The 13,999-nt window shown below is 40.6% G+C and overlaps 1 protein-coding gene across 1 annotated transcript in view; it reads left to right on the forward strand.

Annotated features, from left to right (window-relative positions):
- Positions 1-6,299: 6,299 nt before the first annotated feature.
- The window catches only part of BBX (BBX, HMG-box containing), a 244,900-nt gene continuing 237,200 nt past the window's right edge, over positions 6,300-13,999 (forward strand). Inside the window, 2 exon segments of the mRNA XM_025050956.1 lie at positions 6,300-6,409; positions 8,489-8,559. Of these exon segments, the coding sequence (XP_024906724.1) occupies positions 8,500-8,559 (60 nt within the window). The 5' untranslated portion in view covers positions 6,300-6,409; positions 8,489-8,499.

Raw genomic sequence — 13,999 nt, forward strand, 5'->3', positions numbered from 1 at the left:
AATTATATAATACGGATGGAGAAGACATGGCTTATCAGCCCACATTCCAAAAAATTTTTTTGGAGAATAAGCACAATATCAGTTAGAATGACGTGACTGTCAAAAAAGCAAGTTCTATCTTAGGGTGCAGTAATAGAAACTTTGTTTCAAAGATGAGGGAGCCTTGGTCATGCTGTACTGCACATAGCCTCAGCCCCCACCTGCTCTGGATATCCCACTTGAAGGAACTCACAAACAAAGACAATAGGCAGGGTTTGAGACCAAGAATAGAGAATGGTGCCCTAGAAAGAATGTTTTAAGGAACTAGGACTATTTGCCTGGAAAAGACACAACTCAAGGCAGGGGTGATCATGAGAGCTATCTTTGCATATTTCAAGTGCCCCAGGGGAGGAGAATTAAATTGTTCTGTGTGGTAACAAGAGAATAGAAAAAGGAACAATAGATAACATTTAAGAGGAGAGAAATTATGTTAAATATCAGGAAGAACTCTAGTGGTCAAAATCATCAGAAGATGAAATAGATTGTCTTGGGAAGAAGGGAGTTCCCAAGGGCTGGATGTGTCATAGCAGATGTTCCTTGTTGGGGATGTTGTTGAAGCTTCTAATGACACAGTGGCTAGAAGGACTGTCTAATGTTTGTGCTTACTGATTTTATTATCAAATCCATTAGTATAAAACCATCGTCCACTTAGAGATCTATTTTTATGGTATGATCCTTAAATGACTCCTTGGTGACTCTTCCTCCCCAAAAGGCAGAAAGGTTGCACAACGAGGTATCTAGAACTTGAGTACTAATCCAGCTGTGCTACTAGCTGTATAATATTGAGGGAATCATTTAACCTTTTCCTGCTTCAATTTTTTCATCTTTAAAAAGAAATTTTCTCCATCTGTTTCATCTACCTTATGTAGATATTAGTGAGTATGCTAGTTTATCTCAAATGTGCTTTGAAAAATTAAAACAATAAGCAGGTATAACCTATGATGACTAATATAAGTTTTGTTCACCATATCTGGGACTTCCAACCTTTTCTGGCACTTCTTCCATCTATAGATTTTCTTTGATCCTTCTTAGAATTTAGTCTTTTTCTTTGTTTGTTGGTTTGTTTTGCTTGTTTGGTTCATTTGTTTTATAAATCTTTATTGAGTTACGGTTACATATTAGGCAATGTACAAGTTATTTAGTCACCATTGGACAACAGAATGATTAAAGCAACATCATCATTTTCTTCAAAGTGTTTGCCATCAAATAGAGATCTCTATCTATATGTAAATAATGTCATACAAGCCTAGGTATTTGAATGCCTTAAGAGTTATACAGATGAAATGCTACAGAAGATCACAGGAGAGTGGGAATTCTGCAATGTTTTACCTAACATCTTTCTTTCTTATCTTTAACTTTGCTGGGATCCACTAGAAAGCTGGTTCTCTTCAAGGTTATGAATTTTTGTATTGGTGCTAATTGAGTTCCGATTTTTGAATCTTTTGCATTAGCCTTGAGGAAAGACATATGATTTTCTCTATTTTTTTTTTTTTCTTATAGAGGGAAAAAGAGTGAGTTCGACAAGGTCAAGTACAAGTCAAAAACTGCTACGTAAGGCAGACCCTCACCACTGGAACTATCTAGAGTTTCAATGCACAAAACAAGGCTTGTTTCAAAGAGTGATTTATTACAAGTTTGCCTTTTTAGGTGCTTAATAATGGTCACCCAATAGGATGTTTGCTTTATCTGGGATCAGGCTCACATCCCTTTTATGTGTGGAGATGCTGGAGTTAGAATGTAGGCAAAAGAGAAATTGCAAACACTGGGCAAGTAAGTTACAACAAGTCTCCTTTACAAATAAAGAAACTGAGTCTAATAGTGATTAAGGAATTTTTCCTACACAGTTAGGAAGTGGTGAAATCAGGATTTGAATTAGTATAAAGAAGCGATTCATGAATAAAGAAATAAAATGTTATTTATAGACATATTTAAATAACATATACACTTGTACATACACATTTACACACATTTAAATTTATTCTCCAAAAATTATCTCATGTGGCTCACAACAAAGAACTCATAAAATAAAATTAAGAAAATGGACAATCAATGCCATGAGAAGGAATAATATGCTAACTGTAAGTTCAACTTGTATCACCAAATGTGAAAATGAGAAAGGAAAATATAGACCTTCTTAAGCCATTTTTTTCCCAGGGACCCAACAGTTGTTTTTATTTTTATAACCCTACATTATAAAAATTAAATAAACTCTATTAAATCTATGATTTTTCCCAACCATATTTTTATATGGTTGGGAAAAAGCATCACTGGCATTTAAAATTTCTTTATATTTATTCTTAAATGATAGTTAAAAATCTAAAAAGTATTTCCAAAATGGTAAAATACTACATTACATTTAGTTGTGAGCTTCTTTTCCTCACTTAGTGGGGAGGCCTTTATCTATCATACAAGAGAGTGGAATTCTACTCCATCACTTCTCTTAGGAGAAGGCAATTTTCCTTTTCCGGAATCTGGCATGCACAAGTGCCTAGCACCCAGATCCTTCTCAATAAATGATCTGCAAACGAATATTGAATGAACGTTATGTGGCTTGAACTGCCACATAATGCCTAACACACCATTAACTTATAATGTGTTAAAAAAGAATGTGTCATTCTCCTAATCTAAGGCTTCATGGACCCACCAGTTTTCTAGTAGCAGTAATGACTTGCAACAAGTCATTTCAATGCACTTCATGCCCTCTTGCATCAGTTCTGGTCAGTTAGTACCTTGTACTGTCAGAGGTCTCCAGATTTGAATGCAAAACTCTGAGGCATGTCCTAAGACTGTATCATAGGACTCTAAAAAGAAAATATTAAAACTCATATTTAATTTTATTTTTAGCTCAGGCTTTTTATTTCATTTTTGTGAGTATGCTTTGTAATAATAAATTATATATCTATGCAGTGGTACACTTAAAAATGTATATATAAATATATATATGTATATTGAGGGTACACACTCAAACATTTTACTAATAGCAATGCATGATCTAAAAGTTTGAAACTGTAGCTCTTAGTAATTCTAAGCTAAGTGTAATTCAACTAAAAAAAAATCTTTGTGATCGTAAAGAAATAAAGAAGTTTTTCCTGTGGTTAGGGTTGGGGTCAGGGGGGGGGAGTAGACTGGTCTTTTATATATTTTGCAACATATATATGCTAGCAAATAATCTATAGCATTTCACTCAGCAATTAAATGTGGCAACTTGGTTTTGATTTTTTTCCTCTTCAAAAAAGAGCATAGTAAAATCCTGACAAAGTTTTTTTCTGGTTTTTCTTCCATCTGACTCTTGTCCCTGAACTTTGTCATTTTGAAGGAAGGGCTGTCAAGTTACTCAAAACCTTTGTTGGATAAGAGTCCAGTCCTGGGTTTAAATTCCTTTTCCACTGGCATTCTGTGTAATATTGAGCAGGTTATATAATTTTTCCCTGTCTCATTTCTCTTATGGATAAAATGGAGATAATAATACTTAGAACCAACCCCATAGAAATATAGTGCGGCTAAAGAACGCTTTGTTCCTTCTGAAACTAAATGCAGTGTCATTAAATATAACTTTTACTATCATCAGTTTAAAATGCTGTGATTTTATATATTTTTCCCTTTTAAAAATCATTTTCATTAAAAAACAAACAAAACATCACATTTCTAAATACCACTATTTGTTTTCTAAACTTCATAAACTTAAGTTTTCTCAGTATCTATTTCTCCTCCTTTCTCTTTCACACACACACACACACACACACACACACACACACACATTTGATAACTTTATGGATGTGAAAAAGAAAACCTTAAAATAGTATCAAGGAAATAAAAGGGGATTTGAAGTAAGTTCTCTTACTCAGCTTTAAGTTTTAAAGCTATGCATCTAGGCCATACAATTGTACCGTTTATTTAATCTTCAAAATGTTTATGTTTAAGAATAATTCACACACTCTTAAATCAGAAGGAAGCTTAAGAAAACATCGAGAGCCTATGACAATGCCTGGTACCTAGTATATAATGAATGAACATTTAACTAAGGGAACTTGGGGGAAGCTTCTGACTTTAATTTTAAAAGAAAAATAATTAAAACAAAACTCAACACCAATTCTGAACATTTAAGAGGATAAGTTAGTTGCTCAAGATTGGTCGGCTCTTTTAAGAGCTGGGTCTAGAATTTATTCCTCTTAATTTCCAGCTATGGCTTTTTCCCCAGCAACCTGTTGACTTGGTCTAATATAGGATGGTCTAATATAATCTGTTGAAGATGCATCATAGAAAAAAATCAGAAAGAATTCCGTGGGTTCACCATCTCCAAGTCGCTCAACATGTGATGTTCACATATGATGTGAAATATGTAAAGTCAGTATCATATACATAATATGCAAAATATAAATCTTGGGTCTATTGATTCGAAAGGTCTATTTTTAAGAGAAAGGGTCCACGAACAATCTTCCATGACTTATTCTGCCTTACAGTAGTTTGTATGCCCACACAGGTGATGTGCAGTCCCTCTGGTCAGCTAAAAGTAGATTGGCTATTTCAGCAAAATGTTTATCTTTGTTTCTGTGTATTGTTGTATCGATTTTTCTGAATTTACTTACGAGTGAAGCATTAACAACCTCATGCACTACAGTCCTAATAAACTTATCTTTCACTATTTTGGCCTATGTGATAGATAACCCATTGACAAAAAAAAAAAAAAATCAAGCTGATAAAAGCCTTTCTTGGCGACTAGTCAGCCAGGTCAGGCTGTAAAATCATAACACAATGCACGCCTCTTCCATGGGGCACCACACAGCAGCGATTAAAAACCCCCTCACTTCCATATCCAGTGGAGTTGTAGTTTATTACTATAACCCTCCCAAGTCAAAAGGACACCAGTTTCGAACCTTGCAACTTGGGGCAGACAGGGTTTTTCGCCCTTACCTCACTCTGCTGGGCCTCTCTACCTGTCCTCTCCTACTGTCTACAGGTCCCGAACATTAGAAAATAGAAAATGTGATGATCTTTGTGTGTCTCTGAAAATGTGTGTATGTGTGCGTGTGTTTGGGTGTAACGGGCCTTCTGTTTGGCCGCGCGGCCTGTCTGTCATGGCGCGGGCCAATGGCAGGCTGCCTTATATAAAATGAGTGTTTTCAGTCTCTCCCGGTTGCATGTACTGTATGTGGAGCAGTGTACAGTGAAGCGGAGGCAGAGCGGCTCCGCGAGCTCCTCTCCACTTTCCCATAGAGAAACCCTGACTGGCCGCGGAGGGCGAGCCACACACACACGCCCTCACGGCCGGCGAGCCCGCGAGGTAAGCGCCCCTCATCCTTAGCCCTTCCTGGGCGCTCTCCCCGCACTTTCTGTTTTCCTACTCACTTGCGAGCCGCCGGGGCTGCAGCCCCAAGGACTCCGCGGGAGGAGCAGCGGCGGCGGCGGCGGCGGCAGCCGGTAGGGTGGACTTGAGGAAGACGGAGGGAACCCCGTGCGTCCGGAGCCGCCGCCAGCCGGCCCGCTCCCCGGGTACTTTCCCCCTCCGCCAAAACTTTGGGTCGGGAGAGGTCGGGGTCGAGGGTCGCAGTGGCCGCGCCGGCGGGGGGCGGGGGGCGCGGAGGCAGTGCCCTGCGGGCGGGAGGCTGGGGGCCGGGCTGGGGAGTAGTAGGCCAGCCGGTGCCAGGCTGCGTTTGCAACCAGCACCTCTCGGCACACAGGCAGCGCCGCCCGAGAGGGGCACGGGAGCCGGGGCGCGGGCAGGAGCAGCCCGAGGAAAACAACAACAGAGCCTCACGCCAGCGGGCGGCTCGTGGCTGCCCGGGGAGCCCCAAACTTCATCTCGGCGAAAGTACGTGGATCCCAGCCTGGTCTCGGCTGCCGGGGAGGTGGGGCCTGGGGAGCAGGGGCAGGGGAGGAAGGTACGAGGAGCCAGCCCTCAGTGGATTTATGGAACGTTTCGTGTGCGTCGGTGACCGGGAACAGCAGCCCCGTTGCTCGTTCATCTGGAGAGTTGGGATTTGGGTGTTCCGGCCCGGAGATCGGTGCCCTCTCACCCCCCACCCCTAACCAAATGCGCGGCGAGTAGAGAAAGTGCTGTTTTAGTGCCAGAGTAGGCAGTAGGAAGAATAGGGGGAGAAGGGGAAGAGGGCGAGGGAAAAGGGGAGAGAGAAGAGGGAGGGAAGGGGGGGGACGAGAGTGGGGGAGAGAGAGAGAGAGAGAACGGGAGAGAGAGAGGGAGAGAACGGGAGGGAAGAGAGGAGGGGGGAGAGGAGGAGGGAGGCTGTGTCAGGATTTTGCTTGAATGTGGGATTATGTTGTGTCAATAAGTTTAAGGTGGAGAGAGCGAGGCTGGGGGTGGCGGCGGAGGGGAGGAGGAAGGCCTTGGCTGTTTAAAGTCTTATTTCTGAAGGTAAGTTATGGCATTGCATGGTCGCGATGACAGAAAACTTGCAGATCCTTTATTCAGGGATGGGGTCGATGCCTCTAGAAAGAGCTCCCCAGCCCTCTTAAGCCACACTCGTGTTACACTGTTATTTGCTGCGATCCGGGTCGCTAGTAAATTACAGAAATCAGACTCGAGGTTTCTTTTCCTCCTCCACCTCGTCTCGCTTGCTCACCCTCAGAAATGTATTATTATTATTTTTTAATTTTTTGTTATTGATGAAACTTAACGTAACTGAGACCAAACGCGAGTCCTGTAATTTACAAGGACCCCGAATCCAAGAATCTGGAACACGTTAATGTGTGAAATATCTGCGATCATTTCTGCTAAATGAGGAAGGTAAAACGAAACGATGCAAAAAGCTAAGACACAACATGTACGACAGAGGGGGGGCGGAGAGGGAGAGACGGAGAGAGAAGCTATTTTTTGCTTTCCTTTCTGTAGAAAGGAAAATAAAGCGTGCATTCCCCTTCCCTCCCGATGTGTAGGGTCTAGTCAACATTTTAACTGTGAGGACAAATTAGTCCAGGTGGATCTTGTTGAAAAGTTTCGCGAGGTGGGGTGGAGGGTGGCGGGGGGGGTTCGAAGTGGGAAGGTGGGTGGAGGTTGTGGGGGATGGGGACGGAGCGAGCTCTGCCTCTGCTAATGGTCATTGGCCTGGGGCTTTGAAACCATTGCCTGTCCTGCTAATGACACGTCCAGTTCTCGTCTCCCGGCCGCGGACGCCGGGCTGCCGGGGACCGGGGTACTTTCCCTGCGCGGGGAGGGGCGTTCTTCATCATCCCCTGGGGTTGCCCACTCGCGGCGTGGGGGCCCCACGCGCGCCCCCTCTTCTGTGCGCGGCCACCACCTCTGCTCGCGCGACTTCTGTAGCCAGCCCGCGGCGATGGGGTGCGGGGGTCCCCGGCGCAGACGTCCCTGCGAGGATACCCGGCGCCCGGCCCCACGCGCGCTGCGCGGTCCAAGCCCGGAATGGCAGCGCCAGGCTGGGCGGCGGTGCCTCCCCGGGGGGCAGCGGAGGCAGCGGCGGTGGCGGCGGGATCTTCGTCCGGGCCCGCGGGAGGAGGAGGAGGAGGAGGGGAAGGAGGAGGAAGAGGAGAAGAGGGAGGCGTTTTCTGCCCAGACCGCCGCCAGTTCGAGCGGGCACGGGTATGGGGACACCCCACTCGTTGCTCCTCCGTTACGGAAAGGTGTTTAGCAGACTTTTACGCCTGGAGTGTGGGATTTACACTTCATTTTTTCCCTCTCCCCTCTTCCCCAAAGCAAGATGGACTCTATTCCCTTTCTCTTTCTCCCTCTGCCTCTGTCTTGTCAGCCTTTAAGATCGACATTTTGTACTAAGATGCAAACTTGATGGTGACCAGCAACAAAGCGGGGGTGGGATCTCTTGCTCCTTTCCTCCCTCTCGGTTTCCTAGCTTCCCCCACCCCGACCTCCAAGACCTGGTGGCCCTGCACTTGCCGCCGGGGGCTCTGGTGAATGTGTTTCCTCGCTCAGTTCCAGTCTCCAATCTCGGGATTGTGACTGGAGCCGGGCGTTTGGGTGACGGCTGTGGCAGCCCTGGTCTGCAGGGTTGAGCGCTACTCTACCTGGACCCGCTGCCATCGCTGTGCTACCTCCGGCTGGCTCCTGGGCACAGTGGAGGCTTGGGCTGCCTATCGATTCTATGATTTGGTTACTGGTGTATTTGTCTTGGGGGCGGCGATCACTTGTTCAAGTTGATGAATGATCGCGGTATGGGTTTTGGGTTTGCGGAATGGATCAACTTTCTGCTTTGTACATGGGGGGAGTAGGGAGAGAGGGTGCTGGAGACACCCTGGAATGCCAGCTGGGCTACCCTCAGCCTGTGCCCTTTGAATACAGGGAGCTTCTTTGCCTTTATTGCCCCACAATTCGCGCGTGAGGCTGGCGGTGGAGAGAGGGAGGAATTGGTGGGGAGCTGGACTCCTAGGTTTCGGGGTCCTTCTTAATAGGTGTTGCAGGAGTTGAGACTCTATTGTAAAGCTCTACCATACTGACGATGTACCTTTATTTGATACTTTATAGGTCACTATCATATGACAAAGGGTTTGCCGCAGTTCATCTTCTCCCTTTGTACTTTCCATTTGCCTTCCTGGGTAAGTATGCAAACTCTTCATACAGGAAACCTGGATGTCTATTAGTAATGACATAAGGGTCCTTACTGTTTACAGAAGAAGATGCTTTGTTGGGGTTGCAACACCCCAAAAGCTTGTCTTACTAAGTTTCCCACAGCAGAAACCAGTTTAGGATTCTTAGTATTTAGATTTCATCTGCTGTTGTTATTATTTTAAGGTAGTTTAAATGTTCATTTCACGTTTATCTGCAAGTATCATTTGAAAACTTATTTACAAGTAGGCGTTTTAATTGATAGTGAAATTTTACAGAGTTGAAGGCCTAGGACATTTAATGCTAGATGATATTGTAGAAATATTGCAGCTTATGAGTGGAGAGAATTATTAAAAACCCAAGGAAGCATTGTGCAGAAGGTCTAATTATATTGACTGACATTTGCTTACTCTTTCCTAGGTGCTCTTTCTTGGGTAACTTGTGCTGTTTGTGTCAGTTACTTTTGTGGTGGGAAAGGGTGTCCTGGGCAGTAGAGTAAATATAGCAGTTAGTATACCAGCTTGATTCAAAAGGTAAATAACTGTCCAAACTGATCATAATTTCCTTCAAAATTTATGTATTTGGTACATTTTAGCAGCCTGTATATACAATAAACAGTGACTTTGAAATCCGTTGTTAAGTGCCTTTTTCAGATACATGCCTTCCAAATGGAAAAATCGGTGAAATAATGTGTGGGACAGCAAGTGCCTGAAGAGTTTGTGGGCAGTGATGGTGTAGGTGAAAACTGAGAGTTTATAGAACGTTTGAAAGCATCACGGTGAGGCCAAACTGCAGACAACCAACTTGTAATTTTGCCCCTCCATTGTAAGGAACTCTTCAGGTACTCTTGAGGTGCTGATATTTTAAGAAAACTGGTTATACTACATTGTATAAATCAGCTGTGGTGCTTTATAATATTACCATAGTTAAGATAGAGATTATATTTTCTGAATGAAAATGGACTTGGACTCAGTTTTCCATAAAAGAAAAAGAAAAGGGAACTTGTCTGTATTGTTTTTTGGCTTGCTGGGATATTGTGCGCGTTACTAAAAGGTCATCTTAGTATTAAGAGGAATTGAATTTGTAGGCCTTTCTGGTAGTTTCCATATGGTAGCAAAATGTACTTTGATATTGCTGAGAACCTTAGATGAGATATACTGTAAACTCTGTGTCCAACATATTTTATGGAATGTAAATATCACGTTATTTCAGATAGAGAACCTCCTAATATGTCACATATATAACAAGTCAATTGGACTGGTCAGACTGAGATGGTTCTGTAAGATGAATTTAGAGCATACCACATTACGTGGATTTTATGTCTTTGATTTTTTTTAAAGCTTGTTTACAAGAGAAGTTTTTCATTTTTGAACATATGGCAAGAGTATTCAAAGTGCATTCCTGATTACTAAAGAACGCCACATTTATACATGTGAGGCACATTATTTTGTTCACTGAAGCAAACCTTTAATGTTAGTTTTTTCTCCATGGAAATATATTTGACCATTCAAAATTTAAAATGGGAATCTGTAATTTCCAGAATAAAAGCGATCCAATGAGCACTTGCAGTTTTTGAGATATCAAATAACTGCTTCATTAAAACAATATTTTCAAGAACAGTCCTGGTCTTAGAAGTCAGAGTAGTTTTCATAATATAAAACTTGTCATAGTGATCTAAAAAAGTCACCCCGACAATGAATTACTAGTTATTTGCAATTAAAATGTATTTATTAGATTTGAGGCTTAATTATCAAAATAAGAATTTAAATAAAAGTTTTGCTTCTCCATTGCCAAGTTTCCAAAGTTTACATTTTATTATTCCACATCTCTATTAAGTTCTGAAACTGAAGTCTTAATTTGCATTTCACATCTAATGCTAGCTATTGAAAAGGGGGTTCATATTCATCTACGTTGTTTTTTAGGGCTATATATTCGGAGGTACTGTGGCAGTTCTAGAAAAATCTTCCACTAGAGACTTAGAAATTAACTTTACAATTCTGATACCTTTTAAAATAATCTATCTTGATCTCATCCAATTTAAAGAAAAAGTTCAGGATTTAAGAGTTTGTGAGATAGCACTACCTTTAACATATAGCTCTGCTACACAACTTGAAAAGTGTCTGCTTTTTTGACCTTTTATATGATCTTTATGCTTAATCCATTGAAACAGGAAATATGTTTTGATATTGAATTTAGAACATAGCTCTAAGTGAAAGCTAGGATGAACATGTAATTATAGTTTGTGCTGTAAGTAACTATGTAATTGATAAGATTTTTTTTCGTATGTAGTAAAATAATAAGAAACAATTATCTTAAAATAATGTGGCACAACTCATAAAAATCTAACTTGGCAGCTAAACTATTTATAAAGCCATATTTTCCAGTAAAATTACAAACATAATTTTAATTAATCACCAGCTAACATAAAGTTAACATTTTCTGCATTTTCTAAAGAGCATGAGTGAAAGAAGTGGGATGGTATGTTATGGGATCTTACCATGAATATCAATTACTTTAATACTGGGGATCTTCAACAGAAGTAATAAAGACCTCACAGCTCAATTCTATTAAAAAAAACTTTTGAAAATAGTCTCATTATAGCCATACTTGTTTTTGCTGTATTAAAGGAAATCCCTGAAATTATTGTTTTACAAAAGTTCAGAAATGTTTAAAATCGTGATATTTAAATGTTCTAAATTACTAAATTTAGGCAGTTATTTTGGCATATTGCATCACCACCAGTGTGAGATTACCTGTATTTTAAGGTTTAAACTTAAGCAGGTACATAACTTGAACTTGTCATTTGAAGTCCACCTCTTTTTTTTTTTTTTTTTAACATTTCATCATTAAGGGCACCTTTTAAAATAGGTCTGAATGGTATCCTATATTTTTAGTCAGCTTCCCTCCTCTCACTATGAAATGAAAACAAACCCACATTATAAAAACATTGTAATTTCACAGCTTTTGTTTTTATCACGTGCCTCAGGTAAATTGGATGCAGATGTTCCTCAGGTTCCACTTTGAGAAACAGGGCTCTGAAGGGAGTAAGAACTAAGGCCAAAGACTGAATGGAGTTTCTTCCAGCTTGAGTCTCTGTGACTGTCATTCAATCAGTGAGTTTGTACTACCTCAAGGGCAGTCATCCCATACTGTGTGGAATTGTAGAAATTTCTACATTTTAAGTCATATATTTCCTCAGTCACCTGAGCAAAGTACTTTTTGAGTACAGCTTCACTCGACATTCATATGTGTTCATGTTATTCCTTAGAAGAGGGGTCCCCAAGCCCCAGGTATCAGTCGGTGGCCAGTTAGGAACCAGGCCGCACAGCAGGAGATGAGTGAGCAAAGCTTAGATGTATGTGCAGCCACTCCTCAGTATTTGCATCACTGCCTCATCTCCACTTCAGATCATCAGGCATTAGATTCTCAGAGGAGTACTGTCCCTGGTGCCAAAAAGATTGAGGACTGCTGCCTTAGAAGACAATTACAGTTCCTAGAAACACCAAGACATCATTTTAAAACTGTAAAGATACACCCAGAAAATCTTCATGTATTAATGGCGATTGTTTTCATTTTTTTCTTTAAAAGAAAAAGATAAGGTGAGAATTAAAATAAGTACCAGTTATACAATAGAAATGCAAAAGAAGGCAACCCAGTAAAGAATTCTGTCTAAAAGTATGTATAAATAGGAAGATGGAAGGCTAAGGGAATGACAGGCTTAAAGGATTATAGACACACCTACTGAAACATAAACTTAATAAGTTAAAGTATGTCAGTCAGTTCAAGGATCTAGATAGTAAAATAACTTCAGGTATAAAATGCAAAGTAAAAATAATAATGTGTTGGATTTCATGAAATTGTAGAAAATTAAAAAATATTGTAAAGTATTGATTAAATAATTAAACCAAAAAGATTAGGGAATAAATAAACTCCTGGAATGGAATAACAGATCCTAAAAAGGACATGGAAGGTTGAAGTTTACTCATTAATTATTCTATAGAAGGGAATAATTAAAGAGAACTTATTTCAATGGAGAAATAAAAACAAGGACAAACATTGTTTAAAGTAGCTGTATTTCTTAAACTTTTTTACTGAGATATATAATAAGAAATACCTTTTATATCCTAATTCACATATAAAAACTGAAAAAAAAATTTTTCTGAAACAGTACTAAAAGCAGTGCCCTGTGATATTTTCTATTCCTACCTTATCCTATAAATCTAATCTGTTCCAAACTTTAGTAATTTTAGTAAAATTACTAAAAAACAAATACAGGGCATCATTCACTAAATTGATTTTTATGACTTATAGTTTGAAAAACACTAACCTGGAGTGCTTGCTAAAAATGGAGATCCTTAGGCCCCATTCCCAGCTATTCTGATTTAGTGTTTCTGGGTAGGGCCCAGGAATCTGCATTTCCGCTGGTACTGTAGGTGATTCTGAAGCAGGCACGAGGTCCTCTGACACACTTTGAGAAACTGGCATAAGGGACAGAAGGCTAAAGACTGAATGGGAGTCTTACACTGAATGTGAGGTTAGAGTTCATTGACTACTGAGGTCTCTTCCAGCTTCTGAGATTCCTTGGCTCTATTTCAGTCAGCATTTCTTAATACTGAGAGGATGCTCATTGCTCTCTATAGATATTCCCGTAGTAACAGGTATAGTACAAGGAGCAAGAGGCTTTGTAGCCAGAGTCCTGGGTTCTACTGTCACCTCTGGCCTCTGATGCTTACTAGCTGAAGGACTTGGAGCATGTATGTTACTTCAGAATAAACTCCTATTATCATATATGCAAAAGGACATATTAATATTTACCACGTAATAGAATGAAAATTACAAAGAGAATCATGGCTGTAATAACCTTTATCCACAGTCAGCATTCAATATATAGTAAAAGTTTTTATAGTTGCATCTTACTTCACTCCAACTCCCACCAAGTTTGAAATTTCTCAAAGCTGTGCCTTTTTACTTTTGTTTCCTCTAAAGTAGTTCTCAACTCTGGTATCATGAAACACTAGTGCCTTTTTAACTGAATGTGAGGTGCTGGACAAGTAATTTGTTACTGGAGGTAATAATAAGAATAACCAGAAGGGAAACAAAGAGTAGCCGAGGCATGCCACAGTTAAGTACAGTGCGCCTTCAGGTTTGGGGAATGATTTTTTCCTACCTCTTTAAAAAGACATAGCACAAGACAGGAGAACAGATCTTTTCATATTTTAAAGTGGTTCATTGACAGCATTGGGCATTCTCTCTGGTGCCTTTGCTACATCTTAGAATGCTTTAGTGCACCAATTCTCAAACTTTTCTTCTACCAACACACTTGCGACTAATGTTTACACATGGGACATTATGATTTCCCTGGTTATAGACATAGCTAAATTATGTCGTGGGTTTTATACGTAGCTCATGGTGTGATAAAGCCACTTCTTT

The sequence above is a fragment of the Pteropus alecto genome, unplaced genomic scaffold (assembly GCF_000325575.1).
Source record: "Pteropus alecto unplaced genomic scaffold, ASM32557v1 scaffold270, whole genome shotgun sequence".
Taxonomy (NCBI): domain Eukaryota; kingdom Metazoa; phylum Chordata; class Mammalia; order Chiroptera; family Pteropodidae; genus Pteropus; species Pteropus alecto.